Source organism: Equus asinus, chromosome X, assembly GCF_041296235.1.
Source record: "Equus asinus isolate D_3611 breed Donkey chromosome X, EquAss-T2T_v2, whole genome shotgun sequence".
In the NCBI taxonomy this organism is placed as follows: domain Eukaryota; kingdom Metazoa; phylum Chordata; class Mammalia; order Perissodactyla; family Equidae; genus Equus; species Equus asinus.
Window position 1 is genome coordinate 34565724 of NC_091820.1, and position 18184 is coordinate 34583907.

At 48.5% G+C, this 18184-nt stretch overlaps 1 protein-coding gene and 1 pseudogene across 3 annotated transcripts in view; one reads left to right on the forward strand and one right to left on the reverse strand.

Moving 5' to 3' along the window:
• IQSEC2 (IQ motif and Sec7 domain ArfGEF 2) overlaps positions 1-15392 on the reverse strand; it is a 77736-nt gene extending 62344 nt beyond the window's left edge. Inside the window, exon 1 of one of the 3 annotated variants that reach the window (XM_070502881.1) lies at positions 14456-15300. In XM_070502881.1, the coding sequence (XP_070358982.1) occupies positions 14456-15162 (707 nt within the window). In that variant the 5' untranslated portion in view covers positions 15163-15300. Of the gene's footprint in view, positions 1-14455 lie in introns of all 3 variants that reach the window. The other 2 variants (XM_070502876.1, XM_044763488.2) reach the window with 2 other exon arrangements.
• A 1141-nt stretch (positions 15393-16533) lies between these two features.
• Positions 16534-17897, forward strand: LOC106827753 (small ribosomal subunit protein uS2 pseudogene; annotated as a pseudogene).
• Positions 17898-18184: the final 287 nt, after the last annotated feature.

Genomic DNA, 18184 nt, shown 5'->3' on the forward strand with positions numbered 1-18184 from the left:
GGAAGCTGCCACAGGAATGCTCATGATAGGGCTGGAGCCAGAGACAACACATGCCAAAATGAGGCCACCCAGGGTTGGGTATTTGGGGGGTTTACTAATAATTTCCATTCTCAATCTGGATTGAATCTCAAAATGGACTGACCATTTTTAAAAGTAGCTTTAGCCTTAGTTTGGACTATAAGAGTATAAATATTTATCTCCCCTCTCTCCCAGGGCCCCACTAAAATGAAAGTGAAGGAATAAAATAAGATAGGAACTAACAACAGTGAAGAGGATGGGAGAGGGTGATATGAACGGATAAGAAATTTCAGCAAATTTCCAGAAGCAAAAAACAAAGAGAAGAGTGTTCACGGTTGAAGGAAAGCTAGGGACACCACTCAGAAGGTTGCAGCTGAGAAGGGAGCCAGTTGGGCCAGCAGAGGCCCAGAGAGTCTGGACTTGGATATGGTACGTAGGAGGGAGGGCAGGAGCAATCAGGAGCTGAAAACAGGGGGGCAAACTGACGGTACGTATATGAAATCCTCCCCGCCATGCCCCCAAGCACCAGATCCAGAGCATAAGCTGCCTGGCATTCACCCCCGGGCAAAATATCAGAGGGCCCCTGGCTGAAGGAATTAAACGATCTGGGTTGATCTATAGCACCTAGTGGCATGTTGGTGCCCCTCGAATAAACTGCTTTTCACACTGGCATTTGGGGGGGAACCCATTATAACAGTCAGCTCCCTGGTGGCTCACCTAAAATAAAGCCAGTGAGTGGACGAGCCAACCTGGATATACAGACATCTCAGTCAGGCCTTCCATTAACTCAAAATAGAAAATATGAGAGAAAACGTAAGTGGCTTAGAGGATCGATCCAGGAAGTTCGACATCCAACTAACAGACATTCCAGAAAGAGAAAACAGAGAAAATGAAGGGGACAAAACCATCAAAGAAATTACGTATGAAAACACAAAGTGCATCAAATTGAAAGGGCTCACCGAGCACCAGGTAGGATAAATGAAAAACAGACCTGGAGCTGAGTGCTGGTTACAAGGGTGTGTCTGGCTTGTAAAAATTGACCAAGCTACTCATTTGTGGTATGAGCACTTTTCTATATGCATATTATATTTAAGTGGGAAGTAAAAAAAAGTCCCTCTCCTAAAAAATCTCCAAGTAAAATGTCCCCAGAAGATGTGCTATGATTATCCCAAGGTTCGCAGGAGTAAGTAAACAAATAAGAAAGGCAGAAAGAAAGTGCTGGTCCAAATATGAAACAAAGTAAAAAGTGGCATGATTTTGAGCAATTCGTAGAGCATAAGAAAGGAAAATTCATTTCATCTTAATGTTAGAAACATTTTCCTGGGAGTACAGAAGTTGTGAGAGTGGACCTCTGGGGAGTAAGGTGCAATTATAGTACACTATTTGGCCCCGCAATGAATAATACTGACACAGTCATTGACCACATAAACGCAGTGTATTGGTGGTCCACTTTTAAAATCAATTTGTCTAGATAAAGCGCTGGAGACCTTATTATCACTACAGGATAGAGTGCAAATGTAATCAACCTCACTGGATGCAAAAGTACAGAACACAGAAAGTGGGAGATGGAAGGGCAGAGGAGAGACGGAGGGAAGGATGGGGCACTAATAACTAAGTCTTACAAACTGAGTGGTCGAGAGATACTGTGGAAAATTGACGGAATAAAAAATCACAGTTTAAAATAGTATTTAATAAAGTTACAAAGTTAACTAATAGAGGAACCAAAATAGAAATATAACTATCAAAATTTGGGAGAGGGAGAGAAAGAGTCAAGTGTTGTAAATAAGCTAAATTCTCATTTATCATAGCAGGAAAAAGTCAATAGATAATGTTTAAAGTTGATAAATGAAGAAATAACCATGAAGCATATATTTAGAGATATGAGGTTAGCACCAGAAAACCTAAATGGTAAAAGAGGTCACCTCTGGGCACTGGGAAGTGGGGGACAGGGAGATGTCAGCTTTTTACTATATACATCCTTGTGTACCATTTGCCTTTTTAAAATTCAGTATATGTACTACTTTGATTTAATTTTTAAGAACAAGTCCTCCTCTTTCTTTGGACCTCAGTTTCTCACACGGTACATACAAAATGGGGAGGTTGATGATTCTAGCTAATGTGAGGTCCTCTTCTCCAATCCACGCTTCTTTTTAGAGCAGGACCAAGATAGGCAAGTGAAGGACTGACTCTCCCCTAACTAACCCCTTGACTCCTCACAGTACCTCAGTCATCCACGCAGATGACTTCTCGGCTGCCCCAGGCTGCACCACCCTCCAGTCCTCTTCAAACTCCAGTCGCCAGTCCGGCCTCTCCAGCCTTCCACTCATTCAACTATTTACACCCATTAGGTATTCACCTGCCTGAGTCACAAAGGATTTGAGGTGGCTTACTCCAATAACACAGATAAGGAAAGAATACAAATTGAATTACAAAATAAGAACTCAGAAAAAGAGATCAACAAAGATGCTAGAGCTATACTTCAAATTAACTGGTAGCTGAGGCAGAAAGCAAGATACAATGAGCCATGGCAGCCTCATATTAGGAAGGAGGAAATATACCGGTTTTCAGAGGAGGCAAATCTTTGCCTAGCACTGAATCCTCAAGTCATTGTCCATGGGAGATTTCATGAATGAGAAGGAAATGACTGTTTTTGTTTTGTTCTGTTTTGTTTTGCTAAACTTTAAGTTGTCCTATTTTAATGATGTGCTATTTAGATATTTGGATGAGTTACCTCCTATAAAAACCAAAGAATCTCAGGTGATCTCATGATTATGAAATGAAGTATAACAGCATATGCTTTGGCATGATCAGGACTTATTTCACTGGTTTTCTTCCCCTAGAAATGACTGTTTGTTGAGCACCTACAAGTATCAAGGAATGCCTTTCAAATGATCTGGTTAATCCTGAGAGATGGGTATTGTCCTCCCATTTTACAGACGAGGAAACTAAAGCTCAGAGAAGGTAAAAATGGCTTACCCAAGGTCATCCAGTGGGTTGGGGCAGAGCATAGACTCAAACTTAGGTCTGTCTGTCTCCAAAACTCATTCTTTATGTATCATACCATGGGGCCTTAAAACAAAGGCACCCAGGCCAGAGACGCCCTGCCCAAGGCAATGGGGACACAGTGATGACAGACACAGGGCCACCCTCTTCCAGGAAAACAGAAAAAAGGGGATGACAGACCTGGCTGTCAGGCCAGAAACTGCCTCTGAGCTGCCTTAGTTACATTAAATGAGGACCTCTAAGGCAGAAAACAGCAGAAAGAAGGCTGGGAGCTGGGTGGAGGAAGGGAAACCTGGGGCCACTCCCCAGCTATGAATCTAGCAAATCTGATTTCCAAAGGGCTGAACCAATCAGAGCAGAGGGTCCGTCTACCATCAAACAAGAGACCCATTATTTAGGTGATGCCTCCTCTTTATCACTTCCTCCCCAACAAGTCACCCAGCCTCCATGGGCCCCAGTTTTCTCATCTGGAGGACACAAAGATAATGATCCCTGCAACCTTTCCAGGATTGCGAGGCATCAAACTGCACATTTAAAGAATGACGCTTAGAACACTGGCATTAATACTAGAGTGACTCTTCTAATCAGAGTTCCTCTGCTCACATGTGGAGTAGTTTCATACAAATCCTTTCTCTGGGCTTCAGTCTTCTCATCTGTAAGATGAAAAATGAGCTGGATGATTTTTGTTTTTGGCATCTCTACTTTATTTCCATAGGATAAATCACTTAAGTGCAGAATTTCTGAGTCACAATGTATTTATATGAAACAATGATTGATTCGAAACAATGTCTTTGAGCCACTCTTAAGTGAGTAAAGTAGGCCACAAAGCAAAAAAAACCAAAGTGCACAATTCAGTGATTTTTAGTATATTCATAAAGTGGTGCAAAAATCACCACTATCTGGTGCCAGATCATTTTCATCACCCCTAAAACAAACCCATGAGCTGTCAATTCCTATTCCCTTCTAATCTTAACCTTAGCCAACCAAAAATCTCCTTTTTTTAACTTTTTATTGAGATTATGATAGTTTACAACTTTGTGAAATTTCAGTTGTACATTATTGTTTGTCAGTCGTGTTGTAGGTGCACCACTTCACCCTTTGTGCCCACCCCCCACCACCCCTTTCCCCTGGTAACCACTAATCTGTTCTCTTTATCTACATGTTTAACATTCACATATGAGTGGAGTCATACAGAGATTGTCTTTCTCTATCTGGCTTATTTCACTTATAATACTCTCAAGGTCCATCCACGTTGTTGTGAATGGGACGATTTCATCCTTTTTTATGGCTGAGTAGTATTTCAGTGTGTGTGTGTGTGTGTGTGTGTGTGTGTATACCATATCGTCTTTATCCAATCATCCAATTTCTATTTTTAATTTTTTGAGAAATCTCCATACTGCTTTCCATAGTGGCTGCAACACTTTGCATTCCCACCAGCAGTGTATGACGGTTCCTTTTTCTCCACAACCTCTCCAACATTTGTCACTTTTTGTTTTGGTTATTTTTGCCATCCTAACGGGTGTAAGGTGCTATCTTAGTGTAGTTTTGGTTTGCATTTCCCTGATAATTAGTGATGATGAGCATCTTTTCATGTGTCTATTGGCCATCCGTATATTTTCTTTGGAGAAATGTCTGTTCATGTCCCCTGCCCATTTTTCGATCAGGTTTTTTGATTTTTTGCTGTTGAGTTGTGTGAGTTCTTTATATATTATGGAGATTAACCCTTTGTCGGATATATGACTTGCAAGTATTTTTTCCCAGTTGGTGGGTTGTTTTTTTGTTTCAATCCTGTTTTCCTTTGCCTTGAAGAAGCTCTTTAGTCTGATGAAGTCCCATTTGTTTATTCTTTCTATTGTTTCCCTTGTCTGAGAAGACGTGGTGTCCAAAAAGATCCTTTTAATACTGATGTCAAAGAGTGTACTGCCTATATTTTCTTCTAGAAGCCTTATGGTTTCAGGTCTTACCTTTAGGTCTTTGATCCATTTTGAGTTTATTTTTGTGAATGGTGAAAAAGAACGGTCAATTTTCATTCTTTTACACGTGGTTTCCAGTTTTCCCAGCACCATTTGCTGAAGAGACTTTCTTTTCTCCATTGTAGGCCCTCAGCTCCTTTGTCAAAGATAAGCTGTCCGTAGATGTGTGGTTTTATTTCTGGGCTTTCAATTCTGTTCCATTGATCTGTGCACCTGTTTTTGTACCAGTACCATGCTGTTTTGATTACTGTAGCTTTGTAGTATATTTCGAAGCCAGGGATTGTGATGCCTCCAGCTTTGTTCTTTTTTCTCAGGATTACTTTAGAAATTTGGGGTCTTCTGTTGCCCCATGTGAATTTTAGGATTCTTTGTTCTATTTCTGTCAAGAATGTCATTGGGATTCTGATTGGGATAGCATTGAATCTGTAGATGCTTTAGGTCGTATGGACATTTTAACTATGTTTATTCTTCCATTCCATGTGCATGGAATGTCTTTCCATCTCTTTATGTTGTCATCCATTTCTTTCAGGAAAGTCTTGTAGTTTTTGTTGTATAGGTCTTTCATTTCCTTGGTTAAATTTACCCCAAGGTATTTTATTCTTTTTGTTGTGATTGTGAATGGTATTGTGTTCTTCAGTTCTTTTTCTGTTAGTTCGTTATTAGAGTAGAAATGCTACTGATTTATGTATGTTGATTTTATACCATGCAACTTTGCTGTAGTTGTTGATTATTTCTAAAAGTTTTCCAATGGATTCTTTGGGGTTTTCTATATATAAGATCATGTCATCTGCAAACAGTGAGAGTTTCACTTCTTCACTGCCTATTTGGATTCCTTTTATTTCTTTTTCCTGTCTAATTGCTCTGGCCAAAACCTCCAGTACTATGTTGAATAAGAATGGTGAGAGTGGGCACCCTTGTCTTGTTTCTGTTCTCAGAGGGATGGCTTTCAGTTTTTGCCTGTTGAGTATGATGTTGGCTATGGGTTTGTCATATATGGCCTTTCTTATGTTGAGGTATTTTCCTTCTATCCCCATTTTATTGAGAGTTTTTACCATAAATGGATGTTGGAGAGCTGGATGATTTTTAAGGCTCCTTCCAGCTTGAAGTTTCTTGATTTTTATGCTGGTATTATTAAAATCCTGCTGGTCATACATAGCTGACATTCCTGTGAACTCCCAGAGTAGGCCGCACTCCCCTCTGTCACAGCACTTGTCAATGTACCATGACTGTCTTTCTCCTCCAATAGATTATCTCTACTCCCACTGCCCAAGCTCAGGCCTTATCATCCATTGTCTAGATTATCACACCAGCCTCTTCACAAATGCCCTCCAAAATATCTTCCGAACTGCCCTCCAGTGAGATCTCTCCAAAACTTGGCTCTCAACACATCACCCCATGCCCTACAATGCATACCTCTTCCCTCAGCTTAAAACCCTATGTCAGCTCCCAATTCCCAACAGAATAAAGCTCCTTATCCTGCTATTCAAGTGTCTTCGTGATCTGGGCTATCCAACTCTTCAGACTCTTCTCCTGACCCTCTCTGCCTCCCTGTTTGTGCTCTAGTTTGTACTGACCTGATAAAAGTGCTCTACATCCACGTATCCTGTTGGTTCCGTGCCTCTGTACATTTTCTCATGCTGTCCCCTCTGCCTTAACCTCTCTTTTGCCCCCAATTCTCACCAACCCACATGCTGTCCTCCTTTACCCAGCTAGCTCCACTCATCCTCCAAGCCTCAGTTCAGACATCACCTCCTCCAGGAAGCCCTCTCCGACAGTCTGGGTAGACGTCTCTCATTTGGGTACCTAGGGCCCCCTTAGCTCCCCTCTGGCATAGCACACAGGAAACCACACTGCAATCATCTGTTTCCATAGTCATCTTTTTTTTTTTTTTAAAGAAGTCTTTTTCCTTTTGGTGAGAGATTGGCCCTGAGCTAACATCTGTTGCCAATCTTCCTCTTTTTCCTTCCTCCCCAAAGCCCTTGTACATAGTTGTATATCCTAGTCACAAGTCATTCTAGTTCCTCCACATGGGATGCTGCCACAGCATGGCTGGATGCGTGGTGCATAGGTCCGCGCCCAGGATCTGAACCAGCGAACCTTGGGCCACCAAAGCAGAGCACGCAAATTTTAACCACTCGGCCACAGGGCTGCCCCCACGGTCATCTTCTCCACAAAACTGTGAGCACCCTGAAGCCAGGAACTAAATAATACTAATTACAGCACTCCCTACCTGCAATAGCACAAGGCATGGCACATATGAGGCACACAATATTCACTGGACTGACCTCTCTCTCAGAAATGTGGTGAGCTCCCACATGGCTTCTCCCTCCTGCCCTTCCATGGCATTTTTGCAAAGTTATTATTAATAATAAAAATGCCTATCACTGACTAAACATGCACTATGTGCTGAACACTTCATATATGTCATCTTATTTAATTCTCACAACAATCACGATAATATGGGTTACTTATGAATTGGTTAGCATATACCTATACCTATACCTACACCTATACATATACAGTTGTGTGACATGCCTCCCAGTTTTATAAGGAAATTTTGGGGAAGGAAGAAATTAGGTACTTTTTATCACAGATATAATGACAATAATTTTAAAGTGGTTATATAGAGGAAAATATTGGTTTTATGTAAGTGAATGCAGTATACTGCATCCTGGAATCCAGCAGGAAATTACCAGGCCCAGATATGTAGTCATATTATCCCTCAAAAAAAGGTATAAAAATCACATAGCTGCAAAGAAATGTGGTTCATATTAGTGAAATGGTACATATCAGGTGATAATGGTGATACATTTCCTTCTAAAATGGTAGCAAAATCATCCTGATGGGCCACGTAGCTCTGGCTTGTCATCTTTGTTTTGAAAAGAATGTGATGCGACAATCTCGGCTGGGTTGTTTGGTTTGCTACAGTCCACCGCCAGGGGGCAGGGCAGCCTCATGTATTATTTTCCGTCCTTGTCTCTCAGTCTTCCATCCTGATCAGGACCTCGATGGGTGTGCTAGGCAGCCAGGAAATTTCCTGATACATTTTTGTGGGGGCGGGGCAAGACGAATCTTGTATATCCAAAAATACAGTTTTATCCCCATTTACTACTTGAGAAAACTGAGGCTCTGGAAGTTAAGTGACTTGCCTAGAGTCACGCAAAATCCTCCTTCCACAGCACCACACTTTCTTCAAATGCTAAGGTCCCAGAGAGCTTCAGCTAAGTGTTTGAGAATGGGCTTCCCTGTGTAAATGCTTTCAACATGGATGCTTGAGGAGAGACCAAACACCATGAGGAAGTTCGAGTAACTAGCAAATGCTCTTGCCCTAAATGAGTTACCTCAAAAGAGGAAGGAAGTCATTTATTCATCATTCTTCCCCATGACCAATGTTTATGATTCTGCCAGGGAAGACAGCAGGGAATGAGCCAGAGGGGCTGCACCTTATTCCGACTCCAAGACACTGTGTCCAGCCCAGGGTTTGAGCCCAATACAGATTTGACAGACAAATAAGTAACGTCCCGCTGGACTGGGCGAACTGCACACAGGTCCTACACAGGCCTCTTTGCTCCTTTCAGAACAGAAGATCTTATGTTGAGGGTCCAGACCACGTATGACATGGCCGTGGCACAGGAGGGAGAGCTAACAATAAGCAGATTGGCCTAAATGTCTCCAAAGACTAGTCTGAGTCTGCTACCCTGACATTCTACCAACTGGGAGGCTGGTGAGCGTGAGGAGCACAGAGAGCAGAGGCCAAACAGCTCCAGGGAGCACGAGGAAAAAGCCATACAGAAGCCAAGAGAATTCTGAAGTTGAGTCATCTCTAGAGGAGTCCTGGAATGAAGAAAAACTTAGGCATCTCTGGCTATTAGTGCACCAGGACTTAATCTGACATTCATTTGTCTACTCAGCATTTATTGAGCAGCTACTATGTGCTGTGCTATGTGTTTCCAGCTCCTTCATACCCACAGCTCCTAGCCCAGGGACTGACACAAAATGCACTTGATATATGTCATTAAATCTCAATCTGAAGGGGCTCTCGATGTAGTAGGACACAAGATGTAAACAAATAACCATCAAGGTACAAAAAGGGGCAAAGTGCTCATTTCAAGGGTCAGGGATAGACCGAGCACTGGGAGGGACCAGCGAAAAAACATGGGAGAGATGACAGGATGGGAGAGGTAACAGCAGGCCTCAGCCTGGGAACTAGATGGAGCAGCCCAGGAGAAGAGAACATCATTAGCAAAGACCTAGAGGCTATTAGAAGGCTGCGTGAGCTAATGTTGGGGCACACAGGCCAGTCTGGCTGCAGCCCGGTCTATGTAAAGGGGACTACGAAAAAAATGAGAAGAGAAAGGCAAGTTGGGGGCAGATCCCAAGAGGACTGTGCATGGCAGGCAGAGGAGTCTGAACATTCTCCTGCAGGCCAAGAGACAGTGAAACCACTGGAGCTCTGCAGAAACCTTGGCCTGGCCGTACCTCATCAGAGGCTTGATGGAGCAAGAGCAGGAGGGGCATCTATTAGGAGACTACGGCAAAAATCCAGGAGGCCATCAGGAGAGGGAGCCTGACTCAAGCAGTGGTCCCCAGACCTCTGCTGGGGCAAGCCCGGAGCCATGCTTGGAGTATCTTCAACATCTTCATACCCAGCCTGCAGGAGGCAATGGTGTACCATGGGCTCGGGAGCCAGACAGTTCTGGGCCCATGCAGTTGTGTAACCTCAGGCAGGTCACCGCACCTCTCTGATTCTTGTTTCCTCGTCTGAAAAATGAGGATAATAATAACACCCACCTGGAAGGGACTCTGCGAATGAGATAAGAGGCAATACTGCATGGTGGGTAAGAAGGAGGCAGGCAGACTGTGGGGCCTGACCACCTGGAATCCTTTTAGCTCCTTCTCACTTCTGCTGCTTATTCATTGAGTGACCTTGGGGAAGCTAAACAACCTTTCTGGTCCTTAGTTTCCTCATCTGTAAAGCAGATTTAACAACAATATCTACATCAAAGGATTCATGTGAAGACTGAATGAACTAATACATGGAAAGCGCTTAGAACAAATAGTGCGTGGCACACAGTAAATGCAGTTTAAAAAAAATGTTAGCTATTATTACATAAAGCCACATAGGGTGGTGCCTGGCTGAGATTCACTCAGGACACGTGTGGCCTTTTCGCCATGCTCCATGCCTTTACTACACTCCCAGCAAATTCAGAGGCCACAGCAGGCAGGGTGTGGGACAGATGAAAGAGTAGCAGAGAGCAAGCCTGGGTCCAGTTTTACTCCCACCTCGCCCTCCATTGGACACCAGGAGACACCCACTCTCTTCAGAGCTCCCCTCCCGGGTCCTCGACCAGTGGCCTGGCCTGACCTGATCTCTCCTTCGTCCGAAAAACCTCCATTCCTCACCGCCCTTGCTACTCATTTTGTCCTGAGTACCATCGCAATGGGCAGGCCTGGAACCCTGTGTCTCTGGCCAGGGGGAGAGGGGCTCTCCAGGACAGAGAGCACGGTGTTTGCTGAGCCTGGTGGCCCCTTCTGCTCTGTGCACACAGCCAAGAAATGTTTGTGGATGAAAACAACCCCATTCTTGCCCAGGATCTAGACAGAGAAGCAAGACTCCTCTAATTCTCATTCAACTCGACATTATCATTTCCTCCCACACAAGTATAAGGCTTCCAACACAGTAGGGGGACAGTAAATGGTTTTTCCTCCTGGGAAGAAGGAGAGAATCCCCCTGGGAAGAATCCTCAAGACCCCAAAGAAGACAGACTTCCCCAGGGCCCCTCCCTGGGCCCACTCTCTCCCTCCCTCCCAGTGCCCTTAGCTCCTGCGGGGAGCACTCTGACACCCCATTGCACACAGGAGACAGGCCAGCAGCCATGTGGTAGATCACACATTGCCCTGGCTGTCAAGAACAGGCTGGCCCCTCTGGTAGCTGTCCCCCAAAGTGAGCCAGCTTGCAGGGCGGGCATGGGCTGGGGGCAGAGTATGCAGTTACCACCAAACCAGCCTTAGCCCCCCACCGCCCACAGTAGAGCCAGAGCTAGGCCCATGCAAAAAGTATGGGAAATGCAGCTCTCTTCAGCGTGGAGCAACTGAGCAGTGGCCCCCAGCACGCCTATAAATCATTCCAGGCACCAGACCTGCAAGGAGGGTCAGGCCAAGATCAACGCCAAAGCACAGCCCTTCTCTAATCATCTGGAGGGAGGCAACAATCCCAAAGAAAAAGACCTGAGCATTGGTGGAGACCAGCAGCTACTGAAAAACAAACAAGCAAAGCCCTCACATACAGAGGACCAGCGGCCAGCAGGAAGTCAGGCCTCATCTGGCTCTATGCTGCACTAGAAAGGCCACACCCAGAGCACAGCAGAAGGCAGCCTGGCATCCAGAAACCTGTCCAGATGAGACAGTGCGGGAGGAGGTAGGAATCCTGGGGGGATGACATGGGTGGGAGTGGACATGACAGCTGCTATCAACCATATAGGGAAAGTTCACAGGACCAGGAGTCTGTCTTATGGGTAGTGTGACCTCTGGTGTGTTGCTTCACTTCCCTGAGCCCTCAGTTTCTTCAGCTGTAAAAATGTGGATTGTGGTGACAGACACACATGGTCATTGGGAGGACTGAATAAGTCCCTAGGCAAAGCGGCCCTCAACAAGCGGCAGCTGGGCCTAGGCCCGTCTCTCCCCTCTTCCTCCACCAGAGGGAGCCTGGGGACCAGAAGCGCCCAGCCTGTACCGGCTCTACCTATCCTCCCCCAATGCTGCAGCCTCTGCTGCTAAACTCCCACCCTGCCTGCCCTGGCTTCCAGCAGCAGCCTTCTCACCCACTCCTTACAGACACAGAACAGGCTTGGCACAGGAGTCCCTTGCAGCAGCTGTGGTGGCAGCAATGGCTACTGCATCAACAGGCCCTCCTGACGCCTGGCTGGGAAGGAGAGTGGAAAGGAGGGAGACATAGCCTTCTCCCCTCCCCTGTTGACTCCTCCACTCATCCAAGAGTCATCTCCTTTAGCTCAAATCCTCTAGATACCTAAGGTTCTCCTGGCCTCTCCCAGTTCGTGACCTGGCCAGGTCCTGATGCCAAGAGATTCCTGTGGGTTGGAGAGCTCTAGTGGAGAAACAACAGGCCTCGGAGACAAGTGGACTTGGGTTCTAGTCCCAGCTCCATTAGGAACCAGCAGCATAACCTTGAGCAACGTCCCTCCCCCTTGGAGCCTCAGTTTCCCCATCTCTAAAATGGAGTTGCTAACGCTCACTGCACAGGGCCTGTTGTGAGGACCAAAAAAGGTAAAAATGGATGTGCAAATATTGAATATATGGTTAGGAGAAATTCAAAGTACTATTTAAATCCCCTTATTAATCCAGCAGGAAATGTGAAGCAAGGAAATCCAATAAACAGCCTGGAGGGTGCACAAAAAGAGGGAAGGACCAAGAGGCAGGCTTGCATGGATGGCAGAAGCACAGAGCTCAAGAGCAAACGGGCTCCCAGCCAGCCAAGAGATTCAGACCCAGGTCTGTAGATAGAGAATCTGAGGGTAAGAGAATCCTGGAATTGGGGAAGACTTAGGTCATTTCACTGGGCTTTATACCGATTCAGGAATTATGCTTTCTCCAGCTCTCTCTGACCCCCGCTGAGCCTCTGCTGGACACATTCAGCCAGCCCCCACCCCCACATGGTGCTGCAGATGGCCAGATTGGAAAGTTCTTCCTGATTTACACCAAATTTTCCCACTGCTCCTGGTTCTGCTCCCTGGAGCCACACATAAGGAGGCTGCTTCCTCTATCACTGGCCTGACCACGATAGAAAAGTCTTCTGCAGCCCAAGCTCAAGGACCACAATGCCCATCAAGTCGCCCACTGCCCCCACCCCACCATGGCCCTCTCCTGAAAGGGCCTTGCTTGACTGAGCTGGACCCTTCCTCCAGTGTGGGGCCCCAAGCCACACTCAGGCAGTCCTCCAGGAATCAGTTCCCAGCAGCCCCACCTGGACAGGAGAGCCCATCTCCCTCACCCCAAGACTACTCTGGGGCAGCCCACACCAAAATTCAGCTGAGGGTGCACTGCAGTGGAGCCCAACCGAGCCCTCGAGCTGCAGCTGCTGCTCCTGGGGCGCAGCCATCTCAACCCAGCACCCCAGCCTGCTGCCTCACCACGGGGGAGTTGCAGAGAGCTGTCTCCCAGCAGATTTCCTGAGGCAGAAGGCTTCCCCACCCCCAGCCCAGCCTCCAAGAGACACTCTACTGGTTGTGGCACATGGTAGGACCAGCTGAGCAGTGAGAGAAGGGGGAAGGCTGTCCATTCGCTAGAGGACTTCAGACTTGCTCTGTAGTGTGGCTGGATTAGCCACAGAACCATCAAATCTAAGCAGGAGGGGTCCTCAAAGAGCATTTAAGGCAGACCTTGCCTTTTAGAAAGATATGAGGGAACTGATGGCCTGAGAGAGGAAGGGACTCAGTCAAGGTCACAAAGCCAATCTTCAGCAGAGCTGGAAGGGGAAGCCGGGTCTCCTAACTCCCAGTTCAGCGTTGTCTCCAGTACAGCGGAAGAGAAATCAGGGAGCCTTTAGGGCAGCCCTGTGAGCCTACGTGCCCTTGACTCTCTCAGCCTGACATTCATCCCAGCCAGCTCACCATGGTATCTGCATGGAAGAAGTGCACCCAGCCCATGGCCCACCAACCCAAGAGATATTGCCAAGGTGTCCCAAATAGGCAGACACACAGACCCTAGCACAGAAACTGGCTCTGATCCAAAAGAGGAAAGATCTGTAGACTTCCCTTTCTGGTACACTGTTTAATTGGGTGGTGTTTTTCTTGGGGGTGGAGAGGGGGTGGTCTTTGAGGAACCAGCCAAGGGTCAGGCCTCCATCTTTGCTCCCCCATCTTTGCTCTCCCAGCCAGGATGTACGGCAGTTCTCCTCAGAGGGATGTCTCAACCTCCAGCAGGCGTTCTGGCCCCCACCCGCCTCCCTGGGAAAGGATGGAGCTGAGGCAGCCGGAGGAGACAAGATCAGGCCTGCACTAAGGACCTACAGAAGAGACCCGAATAGGCCAAAAAAAAAAAAAAAGTGGGGGGAGGGCTTTCTTTCCCTTGGGGGTCTGACTTGACAACATCGCAGACAATAAAAATCCCAACCAGCATATTCAAAATAAATAAGTAAAAGAAAAACCATCTTCTGGCAAGGATACAGCTAGGGGGTGAAGGAAGTGGAGGGGGTGATGACCACTCTAGGCCCTCACTGGCCACGGTTTTGAGAAAGAAGAGACGCCTGCACTCATTCGACCAGCCCCGTCTGGGGTGACTAGAGAAGGGGTGTCGCTGCATGAGGGGGACCTGGCTTCTCCTGACAGGCTGGGACAGGAGAAAAGGACATGGAATCAGACACTGGCTTCTTACTTTACCAGGCGGACAAGTTGGAGAGGGAACTAGAGGGGAAGAGCCGGGGGGTACAAACACACGTTCCTTACTTTCTCTGGAGGGTTGTGGCCGGACTGGTGCTGGTACTGGTGCTGTGACCACCGCCGGCCCCGGGGCTGGAACTCCTGGATGCGCCACGGCTCAGCTGGCCCCGCTCCCGCGGTGGCCGGGGCCCCACGCCCACCGCCGCCGAATAGCCAGCTTCCTTCTCTCGGCCCGGGTGCGCTGGCCCGGCCTCCCGCCCGCCACGCTCACGACCCAGGGCTGGGTTCTCGTGGTGCAGGTGGCACTGGGCAACGTCGCGTTCGCGGGCTGGGTAACCGCTAGTGTCCTGGAGCGGGTATGAGGCGTCCCGCTCCTTGTCCCGATACACAGCCTCTCGGTTCTGGTAGGCGCCTTCCCGGTTCGGGTAGCCCACGTCCCGGGCCGCCTGGTGGAACTGGCTCTCCCGCAGCTCGCGGTGGTGGAACTGGGTCTCGCGCAGGTTCTGATACTGGCTCTCGCGGCCGGGGCTATCCCGCGCGCCGTGGGGCTCCCGGTGCAGCTCCCCGCGGTGCAGCTGGCTCTCCTCCCTCAGGTCTCGGTTCTCCTGGGTGAGCTGGTCCAGCTGGCCTTCCAGCTCTTCGATGCGCCGACGCTGGGTCTCCAGCAGCTGCTGCTGGCTCTCGATGATGTTGTTCAGCTCCAGCAGATACTCCACCGCCCGGTTGGGGCTCTCTGATCCCGGACCGCCCGGGGGCCCCGACCCCGCCTCCATTCTGGCGGCCCAGGGACAGGGGAACGGGCAAGAGAGCCCAGTCCCCGCTCGCTCACGGCGCCACCCTCCCCCGGGCCCAGCCGGGGGAGGGGGCCGGCGGGACGCGAGGGCACGCACCGGGCTCGAGGGCCCGGGGGCCCGGGGGGGCCCGGGAGACAGCGCTGGGGCCGGCGGCACCGGTAGCAGGAGCTGAGGCTGCGGCTGCCGCTACCGCTGCCGCCGCCGCCACCACCACCGCCACGGCTAGGGAGGACGCTGCCCACGGCGCTCCGCCCGCTGCGGAGTCACTGCGCAGCGCGGCCGCGCGGGACCGCCCCGGCCGCTGGCCCGCCCCCCGCCCCCGCCCCCGCCCCAACCCTGCTCGCCCAGGCCGCCCCCGCGTGCCCCACCTGCAGCTGCCACCCGCACCCGAAGCCCGACCCGCCTCGAGGCACCCAGGCCAAGCCAGGCCTAGTCCCATCAGGAACTGTCAGAGATCTCTCCATTCCATCAGTCCCGGTCCTCACTTAATGCAGCCTAACGAAGCCCTCTATCCCAATCCATTCCCATGTCCCTCGGGTCCACCAGGCCCAAGATCTTCACCGAAGACATCCCAGGAACCCCCATGCCAGGGAGACCCCAGGTTCAGGCATTCCACGGACTCCCCATTCCCTGAGTCTGCCAAGCCCAGTATCGGATTCCCCATCCCATCCAACGCCTGGACCTATCTCAGGCGACCACCCCCCAGCCCATGTCATGGGCAGTCGCTGGATCTCTCATCCTAGCCGGTCTCTGGACCATCTCCCCATCCCAGCCAGGTCTGTGTCCCTCCAGCCCAGCCAGTCCCCATCTCCCCCATCCCAGGCAGACCCTGGTACACTGCACCCCCCACACACAACATCACAGGCATCCCTTACTCCAGCCGCCCCTAAACTCTCATCCAAGCCAATGCCCAGTTCCCCTATCCCAGCCCACCCCAGGATCCCACGGGTTAGCCAGTTCCTTGTCCTCCAACCAAGGCAGTCCCAGGATCTCCCATCCCAGCAAGCCCTGGGACTCCCCATGGCAGCCAATCTCAGGATCAAAGCTCCATTCCTTCATTCAACCCTCATTTTCTGCTCTCCTTTGGAAATGCTCTCCTTCTTTCAGTCCATCATCTCCATCCAATGAAACTATACCCAGCCTTCAGGACTTAAATGCCACCATGCCAAAGCCAGCTCCGATTTCCCCAGCCAGAAGTGCTCGCTTTCTCTCTCCTCTTGACTTCCTACTGCATTTCCCCTACACCTTTCTTGTGGCACTTGTGGGACAAGTGGAACTCTGCTTCATAGCACATTCATTTGTGTTCTTGTTTTGTGTCCTCCGCCAGATGAGTTCCTTAAAGCCAGAAACATGTTGTCACTCATCTTTGTGGGCAGGTTGGGGTAGAGGAGAAGGTACGAGTTTTACCATCACACAAAACTAGATTTAAATTCCATCTTCTCCTTTCTGAACTTCCATTTCCCTATCAATAACACCTACCTCACAGAGGTGGTCTTGGAAAAAAGCATGCAAAAACATTTAACACAGAAGAGATAACCCACAGTATGGGAGGTAATATTTGCAAATGATATATCTAAGGGCTTTGTGTCCAGAATATGTAAAGAACTCTCACAGGTCAACAAAAAAGACAACTCAATTTTTTTTAATGGGCAAAGGGTTTAAATAGACATTTCTCCAAAGAAGATGTACAAATGACCAATAAGCACATGAAAGGATGCTCAATATCATTAGCCGCCACGGAAATGCAGATCAAAACCACACAAGCTTTCCGTGCTACCCATAAGGCATTGTTCTGAGTTCCCATCATAACTTAAAGAGGAACTTTTACAGTGTCCGGAGCCCCTGATGTCTTGCAGGTGAAAAAGGAGGATGTACTTAAATTCCTTGCAGCTGAGAACCACTTAGGTGGCACCAACCTTGACTTCCAAATGGAACAGTGCATCTACATAAGGAAAAGTGATGGCATCTACATAATAAATCTGAAGAGAACCTGGGAGAAGCTTCTGCTATGGCTTGTGCCATTGTCGCCATTGAAAACCTGGCTGATGTTAGTGTCATGTCCTCCAGAAATACTAGCCAGCGAGCTGTGCTGAAGTGTGCTGCTGCCATCAAGGCCACTCCCATTCCTGGCCCCTTCACTCCTGGAACCTTCACTAACCAGATCTAGGACACCTTCAGGGAGCCACGACTTCTGGTGGTTACTGATCCCAGGGCTAACCACTGGCCTCACACAGAGATGTCTTATGTTAACCTGCCTACCATGCCTCTGTGTAACACAGATTCTCCTCTGTGCCACGTGGACTTTGCCTTCCCATGCAACAAAAAGGGAGCCCACTCAGTGGGTCTGATGTGGTGTACGCTGGCCTGGGAAGTTCTGCGCACGTGTGGCACCATCTCCCATGAGCATCTATGGGAGGTCATGTCTGATCTCTACTTCTACAAAGATCTGAAGAGACTGAAAAGGAAGAGCAGCTGCTGCAGCAAAGGTTGTGACCAAGGAGGAATTTCAGGGTGAATGGACTTCTTCAGCTCCTGAGTTTACTGCTGCTAAACTCGAGGTCGCAGACTGGTCTGAAAGCATGCAGGTGCCCTCTGTGCCTATCCAGCATTTCCCTGCTGAAGACTGGAGTGCTCAGCCTGCCACTGAAGACTGGTCTGCAGCTCCCACCACTCAGGTCGCTGAGTGGGTAGGAATGACCACTGAGTGGTCTTAAGCTGTTCTTCCACAGGCTCTTAAACAGAAAATGGAAATAGGGTTGTTGAAAAATAAACATCGGCTTCTTAAAACACACGCACGCACACACACACACACACACACTGAGATACCTCTTCACACCCACTATGATAACTAAAATAAAATGGACAGACAAAGAGAAATATTGACGAGCATGTGGAGAAACTGGAACCCTCATTCATTGCTGGTGAGAATGTAAAATGGTGCAGTCACTTTGGAAAACAGCTTGGAAGTTTCTCAAAATGTTAAACATAGAGTTAACATGTG